The sequence below is a fragment of the Chenopodium quinoa genome, unplaced genomic scaffold (genome assembly GCF_001683475.1).
Source record: "Chenopodium quinoa cultivar QQ74 unplaced genomic scaffold, ASM168347v1, whole genome shotgun sequence".
NCBI lineage: Eukaryota > Viridiplantae > Streptophyta > Magnoliopsida > Caryophyllales > Amaranthaceae > Chenopodium > Chenopodium quinoa.
In genome coordinates, this window is record NW_018745540.1 from 2,269,669 (window position 1) to 2,295,851 (window position 26,183).

The 26,183-nt window shown below is 37.4% G+C and overlaps 1 protein-coding gene across 1 annotated transcript; it reads left to right on the forward strand.

Annotated features, from left to right (window-relative positions):
* The first annotated feature begins 111 nt into the window (after window positions 1-111).
* On the forward strand, window positions 112-1,239 carry LOC110716094. Its single transcript, XM_021894729.1, has one exon. It carries the CDS (start codon window positions 112-114, stop codon window positions 1,237-1,239), a length of 1,128 nt encoding a protein of 375 aa, XP_021750421.1.
* Window positions 1,240-26,183: the final 24,944 nt, after the last annotated feature.

Genomic DNA, 26,183 nt, shown 5'->3' on the forward strand with positions numbered 1-26,183 from the left:
ATTAATTAATAATAATAAAGTATTTGCTTGATTTCCTCTATGTTTATGTATATGAATGAATTTTAATTTTTTTTCTTTCTTCTTTCTCTCAAATGTGAACATCAGGAAAATATGTCTTTAAAGTTAAAGAATAAGAAAGCTGGTTCCAATATGGGCAAGGTCCTTAAGAAACTAACCGATCTTGCTAAAAACATTAGCCAAGTAGCAAACCAAGGGAAGGGTTCAGGAAAGGGGGATAATTTTGGTGAAGTCTTTAAGGGTGTAGCTGCAGCCAAACCACCCTTTTTCTTAGGAAAAGAGGACCCAACTAGTCTTGAAAACTGGATCCGAGAATTTGATAAGTTGTTTGATGTAATCAACTGTCTAGACAATATGAAGGTTAATAATGATGTATACTACTTAAAGGAAGAAGCTGACTTATGGTGGACCCAAAAGAAAGAAGAATTGATGGTAGACCCTAATTTTGGCTGGGAGGATTTCAAGGTAGCTTTGAGGAAAAAGTTCTATCCTGATCATTTGAGGAAACAGAAATGTTTGGAGTTCACTAACTTAAGGATGGGAACTATGACTGTGAGTGAGTACTATTCTAAGTTCTTAGAGTTTATGAGGTTTGCACCAGAAGTAGTACCAACAGAGGCTATCAAAGCACAAAGGTTCGAGCAGGGGTTAACTTGGAATCTGCAAGGAAAACTGGGTGGGGCAACCTTTGAGAGTCTAGATGAGGTGTATGGCCGAGCCGCCCATTTGTATGGGATCAAGGGAAGAGAGCTAGGGAGCATGTCTGGGGAGAAAAGAAAGTCCAATGATCAACCCCAAGGGAGCGATAAGAGGCCCAAGAACCATGCGAGTTTTGGGAATGGGAATCATGGGGATAAGAGGGACTTTAAGGGGAATTTTCGGAGAATTTCAAACCATGGTGGTGAGAATAGAGAGAACAAGGAGAGAAATAAGAGAAGTTACTTCTGTAAGAGATGTGAGAAGGACCACCAGGGGAAGGACTGTGCAGGCAATAAAGTGACATGCCGATACTGCCAAAAATTGGGACTCCGAGAGTACAAGTGTTTCAAGAAGGAAGCAGATTTGAAGAATGGAAAGGCTCAGGATGGACGGAATCCCCCAAAACCCCCACAAACTAGCGGACCTGCCCAGAACACTAGAATCAGCAATGGTGGAAACACTTCTAAGGGACGGATTTTCGTAATGAATAGCCGTGAAGCTAAGACTTCCATAATGTGGTAATTGGCACTTTTCTTATACGTTCTTTATCTGTGAAAGTTTTATTTGATTCGGGTGCATCGCACTCTTTTATTTCTAAGACAATAATAGAAAGTCTCCAGTTAGAAAGTCCAGAGTCAGTCTCCTTGGATGTAGCTATTCCAACGGGGGAAGTTAGGGAGTGTTCTAGACTTTTTAGGAATGTACCCCTAACTATTTCTGAAGTAGAGTTTCCATCGGACCTAATTGAGTTCGATCTCAAAGACCTTGATGTGATTGTGGGAATGGACTGGTTGGGGAAGTACAAAGCCCAGATAAATTGTTCAGCACAAAAGGTCACGCTCTATGGCCCAGCAAAGACCAGAGTGACTTATAGGAAGGAAGGGAAAAGTCAAGGAATAAGGATTATTTCGGCTTTACAACTTCAGAAGTGCCTCAAGAAAGGGTATCCGTTATTTATGTGTAGCCTCCAAGAGATAAGGGGTGAAGAAGGGAAGAGTGATACAAAGTTACCTGTTGTGGAAGAATTTCCCGATGTATTTCCCGATGAAATACCAGGCATGCCACCAGAAAGAGATGTGGAATTCACGATTGACTTGGTTCCTAGAACTGGACCTATTTCCAAGGCTCCATATAGAATGGCCCCAGCTGAAATGAAAGAGCTAAAGGCCCAATTGGAAGATTTGCTTGAAAAGGGATACATTAGACCCAGTTCCTCACCCTGGGGAGCTCCAGTATTGTTTGTGAAGAAAAAGGATGGGAGTTTACGGTTATGTATTGATTACCGTGAGTTGAATAATGTCACTGTTAAGAACAAATACCCATTACCCCGGATCGATGATTTGTTTGACCAGTTAAAGGGAGCAGGAACATTCTCGAAAATAGATTTGAGGTCGGGTTATCACCAGTTAAGGATTGCAGAGCAAGATATTCCTAAGACGGCCTTCAGGACCAGTTATGGCCATTATGAGTTCACAGTAATGCCGTTTGGGTTGACAAACGCGCCGGCAGTATTCATGGATCTGATGCATCGAATCTTCCGACCCTATTTGGACAAGTTTGTAGTGGTATTTATTGATGACATTCTGGTTTACTCGAGTAGTAAGGAGGACCATGAAGACCATTTGAGAAAAGTGTTACAATTGTTAAAGGAGCACCAGTTATATGCCAAACTCTCTAAGTGTGAGTTCTGGTTAGAGGAAGTTGCCTTTTTGGGGCATGTAATCTCTAAGGAAGGAGTCTCGGTTGACCCAGCTAAGGTCCAAGCTGTACAGGAGTGGCCAACCCCAAAGAATGTGTCAGAGGTAAGGAATTTCCTGGGATTGGCCGGGTATTATCGGAGCTTTATAAAGGACTTTTCGAAGATAGAAAGACCGATGACCAACTTGATGAAAAAGGAATGTAAGTTCATTTAGTCTCCTGAGTGTGAAGAGGCATTTCAAACCCTAAAAGAAAAATTAACAACAGCCCCTGTGTTAGCATTACCTAATGAAAGCAAGGAGTATGAAGTGTACAGCGATGCGTCAAAGTTTGGGTTAGGATGTGTTTTGATGCAAGCTAGAAGAGTTATTGCTTATGCCTCAAGACAGCTGAAGACATATGAACAGAATTACCCAACGCATGACTTGGAACTTGCTGCCATAGTGTTTGCTTTGAAGATTTGGAGGCATTACTTGTATGGAGTGACTTGTAAAATTTTCACCGATCACAAGAGCCTAAAATATATCTTCACCCAAAAGGAATTGAACAATAGACAGAGAAGGTGGTTAGAATTCATTAAGGATTATGAGCTGCTAATCCAGTACCATGAGGGTAAGGCTAATGTAGTGGTCGACGCCTTAAGTAGGAAGTCAAGACACTCGATATATGCGATGATATTGCCGGACCAACTGTGTATCGAGTTCCAAAAGATGAGTTTGGAGGTGGTAGATCAAGGAGAAGTCAGTCGGATGTTGAACGCTTTGATTATCCGACCGTCGATTTTCGAGGAAATTAAGAACAGTCAGTCGGAGGATGAAAAGTTGAAAAATATAAAAGAGAAAATGAGTGAAGGGCAGGTATCGGATTTCACCATTGATGAAGATGGTGGACTTCGTTTTAAGGGAAGATGGTGCGTCCCACAGCACCGTGGAGACATCAAGCAAAGGTTGATGGAAGAAGCTCATAGTTCTCCTTATTCAATGCATCCCGAAGGGGACAAATTGTATAAGGACATGAAGAAAATTTTTTGGTGGCCCAATATGAAAAGAGAGGTTGCAGAATTTGTGACTAAATGTCTGACATGTCAAAAAGTAAAGATTAAACATCGCAGACCACAAGGGAAGGTCCAATCATTAGAAGTGCCTAGTTGGAAGTGGGATTCCATCTCTATGGATTTTGTTGGGGCATTACCCAAAACTCGGGCAGGAAATGACACCATTTGGGTAATTGTGGATTGATTAACGAAAACACCGGTCTTTATACCCATGAAAAATACTTGGTCCATGGAGCAATTGGGAAAAGCCTATGTTAAGTATGTAGTCAAGTACCATGGGGTGCCAAGTGACATTGTTTCAGACAGGGATTCGATATTTCTATCCAACTTTTGGCAAAGTGTGCAAAAAACAATGGGGACTAAACTACTAATGAGCACGGCTTTCCACCCTGCCACTGACGGACAGACCGAGAGGACCATCCAAACATTGGAAGATATGTTAAGGGCATGTGTAATGGAATATCAAGGGTCGTGGGAAGACCACCTGGATTTGATTGAGTTCTCCTACAACAATGGTTACCATGCAAGTATTGGGATGGCACCATTTGAAGCCCTATACGGGAGGAAATGTAGAAGCCCAGTCTGTTGGAGTGATATCAGTGAAACGATGGTACTTGGACCAGATATGATTGAAGACATGGTTAAACAAGTCAAATTGATACAAGAGAAGATGAAAGCAGCCCAAGATAGGCAAAGAAGCTATGTTGATTCAAAGAGAAGAGAAGAAGAATATCAAGTGGGAGAGAAAGTGTTGTTGAAAGTGTCACCTATGAAAGGGGTTATGAGATTTGGAAAAAGAGGAAAATTAAGTCCAAAGTACATCGGACCATACGAAATTACCCAACGGATCAGAAAGGTGGCATACAGGTTGAACTTACCCAGTGAGCTAGAAAAGGTTCATAACGTATTTCATGTGAGCCAACTCCGGAAGTATGTACCTGATGCGACTCATGTACTACAACCCGAGAACATAGAAATAGACGAGAATCTGACTTATGAAGAAAGACCTGTCAAAATCTTGGATACTAAAGTCAAGAGCACAAGAAACAAAGATGTGAGAATTGTGAAAGTGTTATGGACCAATCACAAGGTTGAGGAAGCAACATGGGAAGCTGAAGCCGAAATGCGGAAACGCTACCCAGATCTGTTTCTGGAGGTTAGTAGTCGAGTTACGGGGGCGTAACTCTTTTAAGGGGGGTAGAATGCGATAGAGTTTCGCGCGCATCTTTTCCCAACCCTCTAAGTTAGAAATAGGCTGTGTCTAGTTAGAATGTTTAGCATGTGCATGAAATTAATTAACTAAAAGCTATTTTCAAAGAAGAAATTCTTTTTACTTTCCTCATCACTCTGCATAGTTTCGGGTCGAAACTTCTTTTAAGGGGGGTAGACTGTAATACCCCGTATTTTTGAAAGGTATTTTCTAAATTATAGAGTATTTAGTCTCGTATTTTCGACGTATTTTTTAACTTAAGAGTATCTTAGTTTTGGAGCCAAAATGATATTTGAATTTTGGCGCCTAAACCATTTATTTTAATTAAATGGATAAACTAAAAATTTTATAAATAGTATTTTGATTAAATAAATAATAAAACAAAACTATATTAATTAATAAAATTAGAGGCATTTTCGAATTTAAAAATCTGATTTTTATAAATATATTTTCGGATTTTCCCAATAAAATCCAATTTTACTTAATATCTTGCTAAACTAATTATTTTCATGAAATAAATTTCCTAAAACTAAATAAATATCATTTTCGCATTTTTAAAATTAAAAATCTGATTTTCACTCTAAGTAAAAGTATTTTCATAAAATAAAAATCAATTCCTAAACTAATGAAACACATTTTTGGATTTTATATATTAAAAAATCTGATTTTTATTAATTATTTGCTAAATTAATTATTTTTATGAAATAAAATGATTTCCAAAATTTATCAAATAATATTTTAAACTTTATATAATAAAAATATGATTTTTATACCTTAGTATAGTCCAAATTCGGCCACCCTAATAATCTAGCAAGAAAAATTGATTTTATTCTTCCAAATACCTATAAACTTATTAATTTTTGACAAATAAATTATTTTATAAAATCCCTAAACTAACATGATAGGTCCGAAAATATTGAGTAATATCTTGCTCAATATTTTCGGCCATTCATGGTTTTTCTACAAAGATTTTAAATAATTTTATTAAAAATAAAATCTTTTAAATTCCTTTACTTCCATTCTTAAACCTAAAAATATTTGATTCTATGTCATCCTTGCACCCCAAGCTTAAAAACTACCAAATGGAATTTCATGATAAAAAACTTCCATAATTTATAAACCCTAAAATGCCATAAACCCATCCCCTAAATACCTATAAATACCCCTTTCATACACCCCAAAAATCACACCAAAAACCTCAAGAATTCTCTTCTTCTTTCCCCCTCTTTCTCACGGTTTTCCTCCTCTCCCTCCTTCCATTTTTCCGGCCACCGGCGACCACCCTCACCGGCGACCACCTGCTGCCGCCAGCAACCACCAGCAGCCGCCACTCCAGCCGGCCACAGCCACCCTTGCTCCTCCCTTGCATTGGTTCCTCCACCTTCCTTCAATCCCTCATTTTCTCTTAAACTTATTTTATTAACCATTTTCTAAATATTATTTCTTATACAAATTAATTTTATAAAAAAAAAAAAAACAGAAAATTCTTTAAATTATAAACATAAAATTATTTTATATAATGATAATTAATTCATGCACATATATGGTAGTTTAATTAAATTGTTGTGTTTATTTGATAACCTTATATTAATTAAGGTTATAATTATGTGTAGGGTGCTCGTGATTTAGAGAAGTAGTTGTGAAATCGCTCGTGATTGATCAAGGTACGTTATGTGGTTTGATACCTTCGAAAGTTGATTATGAAACTACATTTTATGATCGTATGAAATTATAATTTATTCCGTACGAAATTTTATTTGTGAAACTATAATTCATGTTCCGTATAAAACTATGATTTATTATGAGACTATAAATTATTATGTTCCGTATCAAATCATATTTTATTACATTCCGTATTAAATCATGTTTTATGTTTCGTATGAATTTATGATATTATGTTCCGTATTAAATTATGAAATTATGTCGGATTGAATTAAATGATTTGGATTTAAATCAAAAGGGCCTTAAATTGTGATTGGAAATTATTGGAAATGATTTGCAAGTTATGTAAGTGTGATGGATTTTTTTTTAAAGAAGAGTTTTTAAACAAATCAATCGATATGTTGAATCCCACTTAGGGAATGGTTTAGAGAAGACTATGGACTTTGCATGACCTAGTCTTTCCTCAAGTTTGGCCTTTGATTATAAAGTAAACCACTTGGGGGGTGTGCACACTTAGTGAGGAATTGGTTTGTTATGAATCGATTGAGTTTTACTTGAATTAAAAGAATTGGATTGAAAAAGTTCTATTTGAATACGGCATTGGTATTTCTTTTATTAATTAAACGTAAATGATTTAAATTACGTTTTACTTATCTTACACATGACTTACTTAGCATATTTGCTAATACGTGCTTTTGTTTTGGCTTTGCCCTGTTTATCATTTATGGTAAACAGGTGAATTTTTCAGGTGGAAATTGATTGATGCATACGGGAGTCCACGGGAAATTTCACCTAGCCAGAAAAAGTTTGAGTCATTTTTGTGTCACGAATTATGAATGAATTTTTATTATGGTTATTTAATAAAGAATAAAGTTTTCCGCTGCAAAAGTATTTTTGTATAAGCCTTGCGTTATACGCGGCAGTAATACGCCCAAATCTATCTCTACGCTATTTATACGTATTTTTTTCTACAATCTACGTAGAGGGAGATTTGGGGGTGTTACAGCAAAGGAGAGGCTGAGAGGTCCTCAGATGTGATTACTGGTACCTTTTCTTTTCACTTAAATCTTTTCTTAAGGTGAGTTACGAGGTCGTAACTCTTTTCTTTAAGTGGGGTAGAATACGATATAACTTCACGCTTTTTAACCACATTTATGCCATTTATTAATTAAGTTTGCATGATTTTGCTTATAATTGAACAATATTGTTGTTTTTACATGCTTTTAAAGTATGTAAACTTTGGCCAAGTACGAATTTATCGAGTATAAGTTCAGTTTGTTGAGTATACATGTTGAGAAGCAAGTAATTTACGGCAATACAAAACACAAAAGTTTGAATAACTTTAAGAAATTACGGATTTGGGTTAAGTTTCGGGGACGAAACTTCTTTTAAGAGGGGTAGATTGTAATCCCCCGTATTTTTAAATATTTTATAAATGAAATTTTATTTTATTTATAATATTTATTTGTATTTTTCCAGAATTTAATTTTCAAATTATTAACTTGGGTCAAAAATTATTTTAGGCTAAATTATTTTAGGATATTTTTGATTTTAACACCTGACAAAAACCCGAAAATGGTTTTTAACAGCCCCCCAAAAAAAACTTTTATTTTAACACCAGACATAAACTATAAAAATAGTTTTTACCACCACTTAACGGTTTCCGTCCAAAAAATTCGTTAAGTGGGGTCATGAGCCACATGTCGCTTTATTATTGGTCAAAAAAGAAAAAAGAAAAGAAGAAAAAAAAACTAAAACTACCCAGCCACCCTAGCCCCACCACTGCCACCTTCTTCTTCACCTTGACCCACAGCCGTCGATGCAACCACTGGCGCACCACCTCCCCCTCCCTCACTGGCCGACCTAAACCCATCTCCACCCTTTTCTCGCAGCCCTAAACCACCCTAGCCCAACCACCACCATCACCAGCCACGAATTTATGGCCGTTGATTCGGCCACGAATTCGGCCTTTGACGGCCGAAATCGGCCGGTTAAGGCCACTCGGCCCCAAAACCGGTCGTTTTTGGGGAAGGAAGGTTGCTCAGCCCCAAAACCACCACCCCTGAAATTCGTCGCCGTTTTCTGGGCATGATTTTCGGTGGCGGTTCCCGATTTTTCGGCTGCGGAAAGCGAGGGTACACTAATTTCCGGTGTAGGGCAGGTTCGGTCAAGTTCAATGGCGAAACCTGATGGCGGGGGCCTGGGAGAGGGTCGTTCGGGAGTTGGACGGGGTGAAGGGCCACCGTTGGATGCTGCCTTCTGGTTTTTTGAGTTTTTTTTTTAAAAAAATCTTTTTTTTCTTTTTGTTTTATTTTTTTTAAAACAAGTAAAATGGTGACACGTGTCACTGTAGACCCCACTTAACGGAATTTTTGGACGGAAATCGTTAAGTGGTGGTAAAAACTATTTTATAGTTTTTGTGTGGTGTTAAAATAAATTTTTTTTTTGGGGGTGTTAAAAACCATTTTCGGGTTTTTATCAGGTGTTAAAATAAAAAATATCCACTTTTTTATGAACCTATATCCTACAATTCATTATTATAAAAACAAAGCCTAACCCATTTGTTTATTTAATTGGCCCATTATTTTCATGAGGCCCAATTCTACCCTACAATTCTCTCCTATAAATACCCCATGAATCTCTAAATTTCCCCCCAAACAAAAAGTTTAGTCTTATTTTCTTTCCTCCTTTATCTCTTATTATTTTCATAAAGCTTATGTAATTGATTTTTGAGTTTTGGTTTTTATTGCTTGAAATTATTTTATTTAGTATCAAAATCATGTTTTTGATGTTTTAAACTAATAGTTTCAGATTATAATTGTTGTTTTAATTTTCAGATTTTGTAATTTTTAAACCTAAGGTTTTAATTTAGTTAAATTGGAATTTTAGGGTTCTAATGATCAATTAATTTGGGGCTTTTGTTCCTATTGAATTTCTAATGATTAATTAAGCATGAAAACAACTTTTCAGTTTTCCGTAATCAACTTATGATCTCCGTTCTTAATTTTTTTAATCACGTTTTAATGACGTATAGATTTTAACAATCTCGTCTGTTTTTTACAAAAATATAGTGTTTGTCGTGTGTAAAAAACGTTTTAATCAAAACTCACTACCTTTGGTATTGAGCACCACCGTCTCGTGGCCAAATTCAGCCTCCAAACATGGTTTTCGGGCAGTTTTTGATTTTTAACGAAGGTTTAATGTTTAAATTAAAATTTTAGATTATTAAAGTTTTAATCTTAGGTTTAAATTGTATTGATTTCATGTGTTTCGAGTCTCTAATTTAATTAAACAAAGGTTGTGGTTATTTTACGATTATAAAGTTTGAAACTTTAAAGTTTAATTGCAAGAATAAATTTTCAGATTTTTGGTTATTGTTTTTGGAGTCTTTAATTACATTGAATTGATGAATTTTTGGGTTTAAAGTCTACTAACTTTCTATATAATGTATGTAGTGATAAAGATTTCTATAATTTCAAGATTTCATGTGTAAAATAAATTTTCAGATTTTTATAAAGCTCCAAACTAGCTGTAATTTCATGAATAAGTATGTATTTTAAGGATTTTATGTAGGAAACTTAAACAACTATATATATAAGCTTTTGATTTTAATTAAAGAGAAGGTTTTAAAGAGTTGTTTAATTGAATTTTGAAGGTTTTAAAGTAAGTTAGTATTGCTGTAAATTATATTGCTTGGGTATTGATTGAATTATTATTGTTTGGTTTAGGAGAGGACTTTGTAGAAGGCGATTTCTAGTTCCTGAAGTGGCTAACCAACTCGTTTACTCAAAGTACGTACAAGGATACAAAAACCTTGACTTTAGGAGCATGTTTAAGGACTGGGAAAACTTAGAATCATGTTAGAAAACTTGTAGATTGGATGAAATTGTTTGGTAGTGAATTTGATTGATGATTAATGTGATGAATGGTTTGATTCATGTATGAGAAATGCGTATTAATTTTTTTCTTGTAAGTATTATGTATGCTATAACTTGTAAGGTGAGCTTAGACACAAAGGTACAAGAATATATGGAATGAAATATTATATTACTCTTTCATGATTATTGAAATGGAATGAATAAAGGGAGATTTAAAGTCTTATGAGACGAGGTTGAGGATTGAGATGCCTTATGCACTTAAGGTGTTTATACACCGAGGTAGTTAAGGGATTCAATACTAAATGTTGTTTGTCACTAATAAATCAAGAATTGAACTGGAAATTTAAATTGTTTGAATGATGGATGTATGATTGGTTGTGTTGTTTTGCATTTGAGTCATCACCAAGTTTATACTTGTAAATCACGTAAAGTGCAAGATGGATGAGCAATAAAATTCTGGATTCGTGCACATGTAGAGTATTGACAATCAGGGGTTGGGGTTCACGGGGTAGTAGCCATGTACTTTTTAGAGACCGTCTGATCTACGAGTCTCTTGTTTCAAATTCTTTTTAAAACTATAAAGATTTAGATGGGATCTCATACTAGCTATGGCCACGGAGTCGCGCCCGTCTGCCATTGGATGTTTCCCAAAGGAGGCATGGGGTTTTTCTTTTATTGATGTTCTGAAATGGAGCATGGGGAGACAACCTTGTCTATTGCTTAATCCAATCAACAAATGGAATGAAATGAATTATTGTTAGTAATAAGTGAAGTCTTAGTAATGGTAACAGTTGAGGCGTGTGTTTGAGTCAATAATTAGATTGTGTATGCTGATTGATTTTTAGTAACATGTTAGGGATTCTTTTTTATAATTCCTAGCTTGTATGTAATCAGCGTTGCTGATTGCGTGCTTTTGCGTGTCTCTTTCCTGGTCATTGCCTTCGCCTTTTCAACGACCCTGTAATAATCCAATTTTTACACTTGTAATATTGGGGAGCAGATTAATCACAGGTTTATACATAATCAGAACTTGCATCAAGGTGGTGGAATTTTTAGTGGAGTGTTGGATAGTTCCACAGTATATTTCATTTCATAAGTTTGGATTTATTTTAACTCTGGTTTAATGTATCTACTACTTTTATTGGGTTTTGAATAACGGCCTTAATGGTTCCAACTTGTAAGCCTAAAATTGGTTTTGATTATTGATTTTTGAAACTTATTTATAACTGAGTTAGTTTTTCCGCTGTTAAATTTTGAACTAGTCTTAACGTTTGAACACGTGGCGGTAGCACGTCAGTAATTCTCGTGCAGATTGTTAAAGGTAATTATAGGTTTTTAAAGAGAGAATTATTGGGGTGTTACAATCGTTGTCTCTTATTCATGGTTGCCTTCAATGATCCATAAACGTTTACAAGTTTCTTAAAAACTTGTTGGCGGCTCCCTAATTTCCTTGTCCCTAATCGTATAATGTCAATTCTCACTTCGTATGATTGCCAAGCATTTTCACACTTGTTAAAGTAGACGTACTTCAATCGACGCCTACACTATGCCGTGAGTGTAATAGGCTTCGACATTTCTGGCATTGGAGCAATATTTTAAGGAAACGATGAGTACTAGTACGTTGGAGCAATATTCATACCAATGCTAGCTTATTAATGGCGAAAGTTTCTGGCCAAGCCTTCTATAAAACCATTGAATTAAGAGCGCTAATCCTTTTAATATCCGGCAACTGTTTCAAAATTAAAATAAATTTCAGATCAGAAAACTTAAATTCCTTTTTGTTAGAAAGATATAAAAAGTGACAAGAGAGAGAATCAAGAACATATGGCATACTTATTTATTATTAGTAGTACCGGTACGTTGACGGAATCGGCAAGACAAGATGTTGTAGAACTAAGCTTACTTAAAAACTGCTGCAACTGTTACAAATCAAAGCAATTTGAGATAAATAAAACTTAAAAATAATTTTCTTTAGATGATATAAGTTATTGTTTAGATGATATGATTAACTGTATGGATAATATCTTTTAGTGTCTAGGCTGAATAATAGGTTAAATGATATCATTCATTGTTTTGGTGATACAATTCATTGTTTGGATGATATGATTGATTGGACAGATGATATCATTCATTGTTTGGATGATATGATTAATTGGATAGATTATATCATTTATTGTTTGGATGATATGATTAATTGTTTGGATGATATCTTTAAGTTCTAGGTTGGATGATATCATTTGTTGTTTTGATGATATGATTAATTGTTTCGATGATATCATAAAAACAATAAATAATATCATCCATTGTCTGAATGATATCATCTATTGTGTTTATAATATCATTCATTGCCTGGATGATATCTTCTTTATACTGGATATCCTTTATTGGTTTTATGATATCATCCATAGGTCGGATGATATCATCTATTGTGTCTATGATATTATTCATTGTCTGCAATTTTGCGGTTTGGTGCGGTTTTCGGTTTGAAATTTGCGGTGCGGTTTCCGAAAATGACCAAATCGCGGTTTTGTGGTTTGGTGCGGTTTTAAAAAAAAATTAGACCAAACCGCACTTTGATGTAATTTGCGGTTTACACCGCTAAATCGCAAACCTTTAAACCATTTTTATCAAAAAATATATAAAAAAAACTTAAAAATATGACCTAATCACCCTTGAATAATGACAGTTAATTTCCTTATCCTTTAAATGAATACCCTCAACCAAACAACCTATAAGTATTAATGATAAAAATGAATTGGAGTTCATGTAGTCATATGAATAAGTAAAACTACTCTTATTACATAAATGTGGCCACGTACACACGTAAGTGAAAGTTCAGAGATGGGATTAAACTTTCAAAGATAGAGGAACTTAATGTTCAAAATCATCTAATAATTAATTATACATATCCCTTACTAATTGGATCGTGGATAAAGTCATCATGTTGTGACAATGGTAATCAAGTTTGAAGATATTGTGGCAAATACTATATGAATGTTTATTATTTTAACTAGTCGTATTACTAGTATTTTAAATTAATATACTTGTAATTAACTTGTAGTAGTTCGTTGCATGATTTCCGATCCCACTAGGCCACTTAGCTTGGAAATTAAGTTGATCACGTTTCCGGCCGTTCAATGGGATAATAATAATAATAATAATAATAATAATAATAATAATAATAATAATAATAATAATAATAATAATAATAATACTCTTCGGCCAGCAGATGTGTTGTTTTACTCCTGGGATAGAGGCCTAGATGTATGTGTTGACTTGACGGGGTTTTCTCCATTGACTCAATCTGGGTTGTCTGACTTCGTTCCTGGTCGTGTTGTGGCGGCTGCGGCTCAGCGAAAGCGAGACAAGTATGGGGCGCGTTGCAGGGCTATTGGCTATGGTTTTCTCCCTTTCTCCTTTTCTTCATTGGGAATTAGAGAAAGATGTTGTTGCATTACTGAAACGGGTTTAGGCATTCGCTAGGACTCGGGATATTGGTGCTCGTGCGGCTGCTCACATTTTTAACAGGATTGGACTCGTTATAGCTAGAGGGGTGGGGGCCCAGATTGTATCTCGGCTCCCCACTAATTTCTTGTAAATCGTTTGACTTTATAGGTGTTTATAATAATAATAATAATAATTCCTAGAAAGCACAAGGGAGGCATGAGCAATATACGGAGTATATTATTACGACTTTAAATTATATGACAGTATGTAAAAAATCGTCTCCAAGTCGTACTCATTTATTATATAACCATTTCTCACATAAATTTTCCACTACAAAAAAATCTCTAGAATTCGATAAATATTTTGTTAATACATACAATGTTGATGATGTTAATGTTTCTGGTGTTAATGAGCTCTGCTGTTGCTAAAAGAATCATCGTCAAAACCGATCAGATAGAAGCATTACCACCTCTACCAGCAGATATGTGTAGCGAGGAATGAATTTGCTCAAGTGATCATAAAGATGCTGGAAAACGACGACCTTAACATTGCGAAGCTCCCTGCATCGACGTAAAAAGGAAAATGCTTAAAGATAGCTGCTCAAGTCGTGAATATACTTTTTGTCCAACATGAAGGTGAAATTCCCCAAGCAGATCGGGAAGCCGTTGATTTTTTTAGACACGAGTTTGGGAGCTGCCTCAGAATACCTTGCATTAGATTTTAAGTCTACTTATTGTAAGTAAAGATTGATGTTCTCTAGCTAGCTATGTATGTGTTTGCAAGTTTGACTAGGGAGCCTCTGATCTCTTAGGTTTGTACCATTTAATTATGTTTGTTATGCAATCATCTTCATGGAATGTAATGCAAAATTATACGAAGCATGTATTAATATCTTTCATTTTATTACAATAGTGAGAACATGTTTGGCATAGTTCTATTTTTTTGAATGTGAAGGAAATGTGTACTCGACTCTAGTTAGAGATGGGTACCGTGCCGTGCCAGGTCACCGCGGGTCGTGCCCGGTGGTGGTTCGTGCCGGGCCACATTTTGACACACCCCAGCCCATGGCACGGCCCGGCCCACGTGCCTGCCGTGCCGGGGAGCGGGCCGTCATTTTTTTTAATTTAATTATTTTTTTAAAAAAAAGAAAAAATTGATATATATTTTTTTTGAACAACTTGTAAAAGTATATTTAAATAATTTTATTAATTTATGTTTATGTTTTTGTAATATTATATTATTAATGTGCTTTTTATTATTAATAATTTATTACAACTCTTTTACTCTTTATTATTTATGTTATTTTTTTATATATTATTATACATATTTATTATTATTTAGCAAAAAGTAACAATGCACATATTTTAAAAATTTACGAGTGCGATAACACAAAATTGATGAATAACTTATTTAATTTTATTATAAGTCGGTACGATAAATCGATAATACAATAATTTATAATGATAAAATCGTACAATAATTGATGAATAACTTAACTTTATAGCTTATTTTATTATATAGGGTGCAATAATACAAAAATTAGCTATAATTAATAGTATGTAATAATCTAATTATTCTTGTTGTTCTTCTTCGTCTTCGTTTTCTTCTTCTTGTTCATCGGTCAATTGCATTGATTGAGAACTAGTAGAACCCGACGTTCCTTCATCGCCGTCGTTTCGTGCATAAGTATGATCTTGGCAACGAATTTCGGCATCCAACCAATCCTTGAAACAAACACACATTTCAAGTGTTTCGGGTTTTAGTCTTGTTCTTCTATCGTCTAAAACCCTCCCTGATGCACTAAAAGCTCGTTCGGTGGCAACGGAGGAGACTTGGATAGCATAAATATCTTGTACCATTGCCGTCAAAATTGGATGCTTCAAGTTTTGTGATTTCCACCATTCAAGGATGTCGAGGCCGTACTTCTCTTCGTCATCCATGCCTTTCATGAAGTCGTAGCTTAAGTACATTTGCAACTCTGAAACATCGCTTTGTGTTCTCCTAGATGATGATTCAGTACCTGAAAACTTAGACATCATGTTCGCAGCTTGTGCAAATAAACCTATGGCCCTTTTACTTACATTTTTGGATGATTGAGAAGGAGCAAATCGAGTCACGGTTCCATACAAAGATTCATACACTCTATATAAGGAAAAAAATTGTTCGGTTACATTTCTTTTATAAGAATCAACATCATCTGTAACATTCATGCATTGAAAATAAATATCAATTAACAAAAATGTGCCATCATACTTTTGCCTAGGATCTATTATAGAAGCAAAAATATAAATCATAGGAATAGTAGTGTAATATTTATGCCATTTTACCTCCATTGATGGAAGATATCCATCATAATTGTGTTGTGATCGGTGTTCATCGAAAAGTTGTGCAAGTAAACATGCATTACTAAGAAAAGAATGAGCACAAGGATTATAAACATAAGATAAACAATGTGTCATACTATACAATAATTGTAAAAACTACATATATTTTTCATAATTAGACCAATCATCATCTAGTAAAGCAAATTGTGGAAATTTTTTATTATAAAAAATTGTCAATGGACCCTTGTACTCGATTGCCCTAGTCAACATTTCATAGGTGGAGTTCCACCTAGTTACGCAATCCGTTGATACTTTAATAGCCTTTGTTTCGGGGTTTTTTGATGTGTTCTGCGGGAGAGTTACAACACCGAGACTGACCTACAGCTGCATGTACCTGCAAAACAACGGAGACACCCAAGGGTGGGAGTTCCGCCTCCGACGATCAAGTTAGAACGTGTTTGAGGAGTAATGTGCGGAAAGTGATAACCCCTCCTGAGTCAGGAGGGTTCTGCAATGGAGTTTGCTCAATAACCCCTCCTGCGTCAGGAGGGTATTATAAGTAATAACCCCTCCTGAGTCAGGAGGGTATTATAAGTAATAACCCCTCCTGAGTCAGGAGGGTTCTGCAATGAAGATTGCTCAATAACCCCTCCTGAGTCAGGAGGGTACTATAAGTAATAACCCCTCCTGAATCAGGAGGGTTCTGCAATGAAGATTGCTCAGATTTTGGGTTGATTGAATGTGTATTCAATGTATTTTATGTTGGTCCCCCTATAAATGAGGATGGTTCCTCTATTAGTAGAGAAGGATATCAATCCCCTTTTAGGGTTTGGTGACGCGTGTCAGCAGGCTATTGGGACACATGTTGCGTTAACAGTGGTCCGTTTTTTGGGGGGATTTTACCCCCAAACATTAGCCCCTCGGAAGGAGTAGTCTCTCTTGTTTAAGAGGGATTGCTCCTTTTGAATACGAGACCGCTTGAGCCTCTTTGGTCAGCATCTGTCTAGTTCAATTAGGGAGAGATTTGATTGACTTGGAAATTTGATACCTTGAATGGTATGACATTTTCCGAGTTAATCAAATCATAATAATGATTGCCGCTGAACTAGACGGATGTCGACGATTATAGCTTTTAGCCCCACTATGCTGATAGCCCCAGCCTAGGCGGGCTGTCAACCCTCAAATGGAAGTTTACATGTAATATTATCTGGTCGTTGGCCTTTATTTGATCATTTGGGCCATTGGTCGTTGCTTGATCATTCGAGTGCATAACCGTTTGGGGTGCTTTAAGCAACTCTGGTTATGACCAAGATTTCATGTGCCGCTTGTACCATCTGGTAGTATAGGCGGCTGTAATTTTCTACGGGGAGTACTGGCTGTATTACCTTAAGGTAAAGCCTGGGGGTACCGCATTGCAGAAAATACCGGTTGTATTGTTTTACAGTGAAAACCGGTTGTATCTTGGTTACAATGGATCATTTAAACAGCCGTGAGGTATCTTTAACCTTAGCCGGTTAAAGCCGTTTGAGTTATGACCGCTAGAACAATGTACCACCCGGAAGGGAGATGTTCTCTGCGACAAATTCACCCGTATGGGCGTCGCCGGACGCCTGCTGGGGCAGACAGATTGTTTTATTTTAATAAGATCATCCGGCCTTTGGCCTTCGTTTGATCATTCCGGCCATTGGCCTCAATTTGGTTGTTCTTAAAAGAAACAACACAGCTGCTAAGTTAGACTTAGCTTTTATCCACTTATGTTAAAGCAGATGGCTGATTTAAATTTTGCCGCCTGCACATTGCACAGGCGGTGGTTCTAATTAAAGCATGTTCAACATACTTTTAGACCTTTTTCGGTCGGTATGCTGCCTTGGAGGGAGGCTTGAACCAATATTAAATGTTTTCGAAAAACCAAGTAAGATGCGGTATTGAAAAACAAATAATAACAAGGATGAACACAATACTCGTACTGAGTTTGCTAGAATGGTACCTTCCGATGGAGGATGCCAATATGCTGGACGGCATTGAAATGCCTCCTGCTAACTCATGATACCGAGCCTTTCAAAGGGTGACAGGCGGCCATGAGGCGACGCGCATTGGAGCTCAAGAAACGAATTTGCTCTCAGACTATACAGACGGCTCTCCATTGATATGCCTCCTGCTTTAGACAATACTTAGTGCTGGGGGGCTACACCAGGCGGTCATTCTATCATGCCGCTTGATTTAGATTCAACTCCTGCTAGGAGGTTGCCAACCCATATACATGCAGCAAGGCTCCAAGCAACTTACACTCGGAAAAAGAGCAAGAATTTGTTGAGGTACCCAGGCATTCTTCTGAAGCTCCACTTGATGATACCCCAGACGGTTAGATTTGAGTAGCTTAACTTCGACCTATATATAGAAACAGTTTTATTGAAGTATGATTATGCCGCTGTAGTGTGTGACCACAGGCGGTTGGAGTGGTGAGACTCAAGCGACCTTCATCCAACCTTTCCTTGGGTCGGTTTGATGAATACTTGTGCGGATAACCCATACAGGATGCAACACTTATACATGAGGCAAGATGTATACAGGAGGCAATGCTTCACAGGAGGCAGGGCTTCACAGGAGGCAATGCTTTACACCGTACCTACGCAGAAAAGCGTCCAGCCCCACACTTCTCATGAGGTTGCACTGACCCCTGTACCCTCAGCCGGTTTCCATGGTGTGACAGGAGTGCCACCCAACCGGTAAGCTCATTGCTCAGGCTTCATACATACAGGAGGCTTAGCAAAGTTGTACCAATTACCGGCTTCAATAGCGTAATGAATACATGCACCATTCATCCGGAATTTTCAAGGCTCACCTCGCATATATACAGCCGGTTACTCTTTTTTTTTTTTTTTTTTTAAATAATCATAATAATGATTAATCAATGATACGGATAACTATAATAATGACCAACCATTTTTAAATAATGATTTGAACATTATAAAAGTGATCATAATGATGATCAATGATTTTTGAATAATGATTTGATCCACTCACTATGCTAACCAAGCTATAAACGCATCATGAGCGTCATGATGCCCAAGCACTCGTAGCTCGCAACATGCTATGCAGCCGGACTTATGATGTAACACAAGCGTCGCCCAACCGAATACTAACTTGCTTACGTATAGACCCACAACCGGTTTATACACAGTCGGAAGATAAGGCTAGATGCCTGGCTGGTTGCGCTTGCTAGGAGCATTACTTTGCTCGCACATACATCCGTATTATTTGTGCCGCATGCATGGTGAGCTTAGTGTTTGGTTAGAGCTGTTGCTTGATATGCCGTCTGGGACTTGCGACAATGGCAAGGGGCCATAGTAGCTGCTATATATACAGCCGATTATAGCTGGTACGCATCCACAACCAATGCTGGATGCATGGTGAGGACTGCTTGGCTGCTCATTTTCATTCGGCTTTGAACCAAGGAACTCATTCGGCCATCTTGAGGCTCATCTCATATGTAAACAGCCGGTGCTAGCGTCAACACTCACAACCGACCTTCCACGCAAGTTGCACAGCCGGGGTGTGATACTCATGCTTGATGCCCAACCGCGCCTTTATGCAAGTACACACAGCCGGTTGCTCTTACACAACTACCTCGGCCAGGCACTCGTTGTGCCGCTTGTATATGCTGCCTCTCTTATCTACTTGTGATTTTAGTCGATGGTATTCAAACATTTACACAACCGTGCTCTGGTTGCTGGGCATACAGCCGGTTCTCAGAGGTGTAACACAAGCGTGCTTGATTGCTAAAGCTTGCTGGCTGCATGACTTACTAGAGCTTTCTATGGCAGTTACACACACCTCCTCGTATACATGCAGTCGGCGATAATGCCGGTTGTATTGTTGGAGCTGGCCAGACACTAGGAGCATTATATTGCTCAAGTAGACATAGCCGGTTTTGCTCACATCATGAGAGGGTTGGCTGCCTGGCTGTGTGCGTGAGTTATTTGCTGAGGACAAGCAACCATGCACATACAGGCGGCTTGCACACAAACGGAATTGCCGCATGTGTGTCCTCGAAATAAGCCTATTGCAAGCATGCTTAAGCTTCCGAATGATCACGTTGATTTCTTATCCAAATGCCGGCTGGCCAATGGATCACATTCATTGCAATGATGAATAAAGAAGACGAGCGCAGCACAAGCATTACATGCGGGCTGCTCTTACGCAGTATCACAGCCATTCTACCATAATGCTGAGCAGACTTGAGTGCAAATAACATGCTCCGGCTGGGTTAATGCCCGATGCATGGTTGGAGGTGGTGTGTATATAATATATACATAGTGGGAGTTAGGCGGCCTGACTTTTGCAATTGCCATTTTTTTTTTATTTTTTTTATTTTTTATGAATCATTATTTCAACCATAATAATGATATACAATAGTAATCATAACAATGATACTCAACACCATTACGGATGCTCATCAACCTTTCGGCTTCTATGGCTGTTTGTGTATATTCTCGGCAAATATATGTCGTTTGTATATATGGAGTTGAAAGCTTGTTGGATGTACATACAACGCAAGCACTCAAAGCCGGCTACTCGGTTGGTAGCTGCGTGGTGTTGCAAACATGCAACCACAGCCGGAGTATTGAGACGGATGGGGGTCGCTTGACTCGCTAGAGCTGGCTAGCATTGTTACACACACAACCTCGCATACTTGCAGCCGGTGAGAATGCCGGTTGTGTTGTTAGAGCTTGTTGATTGCTTGGTTTGCATATACAAAGCCGGCTAATATACTCAAAACGCTTGAACCCAAAAGCCACCGTTTGGGTGGTGGAAATGGAGGCCACCTGCACCTCCGAGCTTATTTTTGCAAGCACGTCTTCCCCATCCGGCATAATGTCGCTAGATGTTACAATCACTAAGATTGATTTGCTGAGCATTGGCTTATTCATGGCCTCATGCACGTACAACCGGTTTGATCATGGCCTTATGTACTCGAACTTCGGCATTTGTATGACCGAATGCTCATGCGTGAATGGGGTAGGTGGCTGCTCTCCTGCTTGCCGCCTGACCTATTCTCTTCGTAGCACCGTATGGGTGTTTAACTGACAATGCTTAAACAATCACTCATGGTCGGTTTCAATATTTTAAACATGTGCAACTCAACCGGTGATCACTAAGTGCTGCTTGTGTGTGCTAGAAATAACGAACATGTTGTAACAAACCGTTGAGTTTGCGCCTGACCATGCTGATTTCAACCGAATGCTAGCTTACTCCGGTTTTGCTGGGGTGCCGATTGTAAGCTGCCTATACAAAGCACACACAACCGGTTTTGCTTGAGTGTCTCGGGGAATGCTGGCTGCCCATATGGTGCAAATAGCTTAAGACGGAGCCGCATACTTATGCCGTTTGTAGTTGCTTGTCGTAACAAACTACTCAAGAATGCATGGCTTTATTTCTCTCATGCATGAGAGTAACCTTCGTGCAATTTATAGCAGTGGATTGCCATGAGATGCTTTGTTGTCAAAGTGCCGGATGTGCATGTGTTGTGGGGTTCATGCATGGCCACCATGCACTACTCTTGTAATGCATATCAATATGCACGTGGAGGCTCCAACGTTGTATAATTATATACATAGTGGGAGTTAGGCGGCCTAACCCTTGTAATTAATTAATATTTTTTTTTTACAAGATAAAAATCATAATAATGATTATGTAAAAATCATATTAATGAATTTAAAAATAATAATGATATGAAAATTATAATAATGATTAGGTATCAAAATCATAATAATGATGGTCAGCTTACAAATAAAAATATCTTACAAGCTTGACCGCCTAACCCTTGACCTTCGGTCATATGACACCTCCTGTACTAGACAGTCGGCCCCACGACGCCTGTGGCACTTGGTATTCTAGTGTTTTAGCATTGGAGAACACACAAGCTTGTTTTGCCGCCTGACTCCTGAAAAGGAGCCGGCTGTATGCATGACTGTCCACACGGCATGTATGGCTGCTGGAGCGCTTACTGTGCCGAATGGATTCTGAGGCCCAGAAGGGACGACCAAACCGCCTTACTAACCCCCTCAATTTGATTGTGAATGCCTCATTTGGGGTACTCTAGAAGCTGTCTGGGTAGGGCGGCGTTTAAGCCGGCTCAGACACTTAAGATAGGGAGGAGGCACTCGGTTTTTTAACTCAACCGTAGGCCGCCTCCTGTCAAGAGGTGGTACAGACTGCTGTGAAGCCATCTCAGTGGTACTCTCCCCACAGACGGCGCCAAATGTTTCGGGGTTTTTTGATGTCCTGCGGGAGAGTTACAACACCGAGACTGACCTACAGCTGCCTGTACCTGCAAAACAACAGAGACACCCAAGGGTGAGAGTTCCGCCTCCGACGATCAAGTTAGAACGTGTTTGAGGAGTAATGTGTGGAAAGTGATAACCCCTCCTGAGTCAGGAGGGTTCTGCAATGGAGATTGCTCAATAACCCCTCCTGAGTAAGGAGGGTGCTATAAGTAATAACCCCTCCTGAGTCAGGAGGGTTCTGCAATGAAGATTACTCAATAACCCCTCCTGAGTCAGGAGGGTACTATAAGTAATAACCCCTCCTGAATCAGGAGTGTTCTGCAATGAAGATTGCTCAGATTTTGGGTTGATTGAATGTGTATTCAATGTATGTTATGCTGGTCCCCCTATAAATGAGGATGGTTCCTCTATTAATAGAGAAGGATATCAATCCCCTTTTAGGGTTTGGTGACGCGTGTCAGCAGGCTATTGGGACACATGTTGCGTTAACAGTGGTCCGTTTTTTGGGGGGATTTTACCCCCAAACAGCCTTTATCTTTTGTTGCCTGCAAAAAGCTTTCCATTCCTGAAATCTCATGTTAGAACTGTTAATAGACAAAATAGCATTTCTAATTTTGTGATAAAATGGACCAATTGCTTGTGTTCCATCCTTCACACACAAGTTAAGAACATGACAAATGCATCTAATATGAAGTGCATCTCCATCTAATATGAAGTCGGTCAATTGTGCTTTAACTAAATTTGCACAAAATGTCATAGAAGTTGCATTATCAAAAGTCATAGATATGATTTTGGACTTAAGATTATATGCATCAATAGCTTGCATTAAATGATGAGAAATATTAAGACCGGTGTGGGGGTATTCAAGCATTTTAAAATGAATAATGTGTTTTTGTAATAACCAATCACTATCCAACCAATGACAAGTCACACACAAATAGTGATATCCGTAACCTCTATCCCATGCATCAGCAGTCAAAGAAACTCTACAAGTAAGATTACTTAATTCATCATGTAACTTCATTTTGTACTCTAGAAAAGATTTCATGGCAGCCGAACGAACAGTTTTTCTATAGATTTTTTTTTTGTGTTGGGGTTGTAGTGCTCGGTTAATGTAATTGTTGAAGGGATCATTTTTGGCAAAAAGAAAAGGTTGTTCGGATGTACTAACATTCTCCAAGTTCATCTATATCTCTCTCATAACTGTAACTGAAACCTTGTGGGTGGAATTGAGAAATTTTGGGTTGAATTGGATCACTAGATGGATCACCACATTTTTTTACATGTCTACCAAGGTGTCCTGTCCCTCCCTTGGTATCGGCCAAGTAAACTCTATTACATGTCTTACACTTGGCACTGGTTCCATCTCTACTTAATAGGAAAAATCCCCAAACATTACTCTTTCGCTTGCTATTAGCAAGTTCCTCTTCGGTACACCATTCTAATTGTGTTTGGAATTTGGGTGTTTGGAATTTGGGTGTTTGGAATTTCGGGGGATTGTTCACTTGACCCGGTGGCATTTGTTTGGCTATTTTGGGTAGTTTGATAAGAAAATTCATGTCGTGAGCTGTATAAATGAGGTGAGAATTGGTTTACTTGAAATCCCGAACTAGACATATTCCAAGGAGACATATCGTTAAATTGTTGAAATCCTCCCATGGTTTGGGGATGGAAGAAGGGGGTGGAAGTATTCGGATTGGACATGGTAGGAGGGGGCATTGAAGTGTTTGGATTTGTTGATTCCTTACTAGTACTAGTACGTTTTGACTTGGCTTTCCTAGAGGAGGAAGAAGGGTTCAGGTTTGATGCCATGGTTAATAATAATAACAATAATAATATCAATAATAATAATAATAATACAAATAACAATATAATAACAATAATAAATAATAATAATACAAATAATAATAACTATAACAATAATAATAAGGATTAATACCGTTTTTTAATCCCAACTTTCACCAATTTAGTTTCATTAATCCCAACTTTGGATTATTCCTCAATAATCCTAACTTTAAGGTGGCCTATCATTCTTCATACCCAACCGGCAACTAAACCTGTTATATCAGGTCACTTGACACGTGTCAAGTCCTAATTGGTCTAAAAATTAAAAAAAAAACAAAACAAAACAAAAACAAAAACAAAAATCAAAAATAAAAGTAAACAAAAAAAAACCAAGCCCCACCCACGACCACCCTCCCCACCACCAGCCACGACCCCCTTTCGAAACCCCTTCCCCGCCACCGACTGGACACCCCTCCCCCACGCCGGCACCTATGACTCCCCTCCCCCTACCTCCTGAACCACCGGTAATGTTTTAAAACACAGGCTGAGTAATCACAACTTAGTACCAGGAATGATTTAATGCTCAGGCAAAAAGAAACCTTAACAATAGATTATAGTATGAAAGTTGGAATCATGGGTGCTCACAAACAACATAATTTCATTAATCAATATCTACAACTAAAAATCAATACACTAATACCCAAAAATATTTCATAATCAAATTAATAAAAGTTGGAACAAGATAAAATCAAATACTACCAAGGACGTGGTTGAGGGAAATACTGGTGGAGGAAAGGGCGTGCTGAATGGTGGAAGAAATACGGTGTCGCCGTAACCACCGTAGTTCAATTTAAGGAGGGTTGCTTGAAATGGAAAGGGGAAGAGAAGAGGGGGGTGGGGTCGGAAACACGGACCGGAAGGGAGGGGGCACCAAAAACATGGACGGGAAGGGGAATAGGTGAGAAACAAGGATACGGGTTGGGAAGGGGTTTCCGATGGGGGTAGTCTGGTGGAGGGGGGTAGGTGGTTTCCGGTGAAAGGGGGCTGGGTAAAGGGATTTTTTTATTTTAATCTAGCGATTTTTGTTTGAATTAAAATCATCATTTATTTAAAAAAATTTTAAAACAAAAAAATAAAATCTTAACAAATTTTGGTTTTTTTTAAATATTTTTTTAACCAATTAATTTGTGACACGTGTCACTTTAACAAAAAAAAAACCAATTCAACCGGTAACCGGTTATTGGGATTGAAGAATGATAGGCCGCCTTAAAGTTGGGATTATTGAGGAATAATCCAAAGTTGGGATTAATGAAACTAAATTGGTAAAAGTTGGGATTAAAAAACAGTATTAATCCTAATAATAATTTAACAACAGTAATAATAACAATAACTATAATAATAGTGACAAGAAAAATAATTATAATAATAATAATAAACTAATCTAATATATATAAATAATAAAGTAGGCATTTTTCGAGAGCATTTGGCGTGCCACATAAGTAAAGACATTATTTCGACAAATTAAAAATTAGATTTCTATTTTATTTTAGAATTAAAAAATTTGTTTTCCACCTAAGTAAAAGTGACGAATGAGATTTAAGAGTTTTGCCACGTAAGTAAAAACAACAAATATTGATTTATTAGGATTTAATTTATTTAAAAAACTAAAAGTTATCTTTTAAACTAATCATCTTTAGATATAGGGTTTATATACCTACTATTATAAGATAAATTTTGATAGTGTTTATGATAAGAAATAAAAATTATTCCTTAATTATAATTAAATTAAAATTTGTGATATTTACCATTGTAAATTGATGTATCATATCACACCAACAAAATTTCGTATCAATACAATACCAAACCAAGCAAATTTTGTGTCATTAATTTGTGTCAGTTTTATTAGGTCATCAATAACTGGGTAATTCTTAGCCTAATTTTTAAAACCCATGTTTAAATGTATGTTTGTGATTATTGATTAAATTATGTTTATTTAGGATACTTAATGATTATATGTTTATGTTTTGTTTACTGAATTTTGTTTTTACATGCATATCTAATTTAATCAAAGAATTAAATTCGAGAAAAAATCTTTGGAATATCAAAGTACGAGTTTCTCGC

Excerpts from the sequence above, each read along its gene's own strand:
- LOC110716094 (XM_021894729.1), top strand. The coding sequence starts at position 112 with ATGTCTTTAAAGTTAAAGAATAAGAAAGCTGGTTCCAATATGGGCAAG.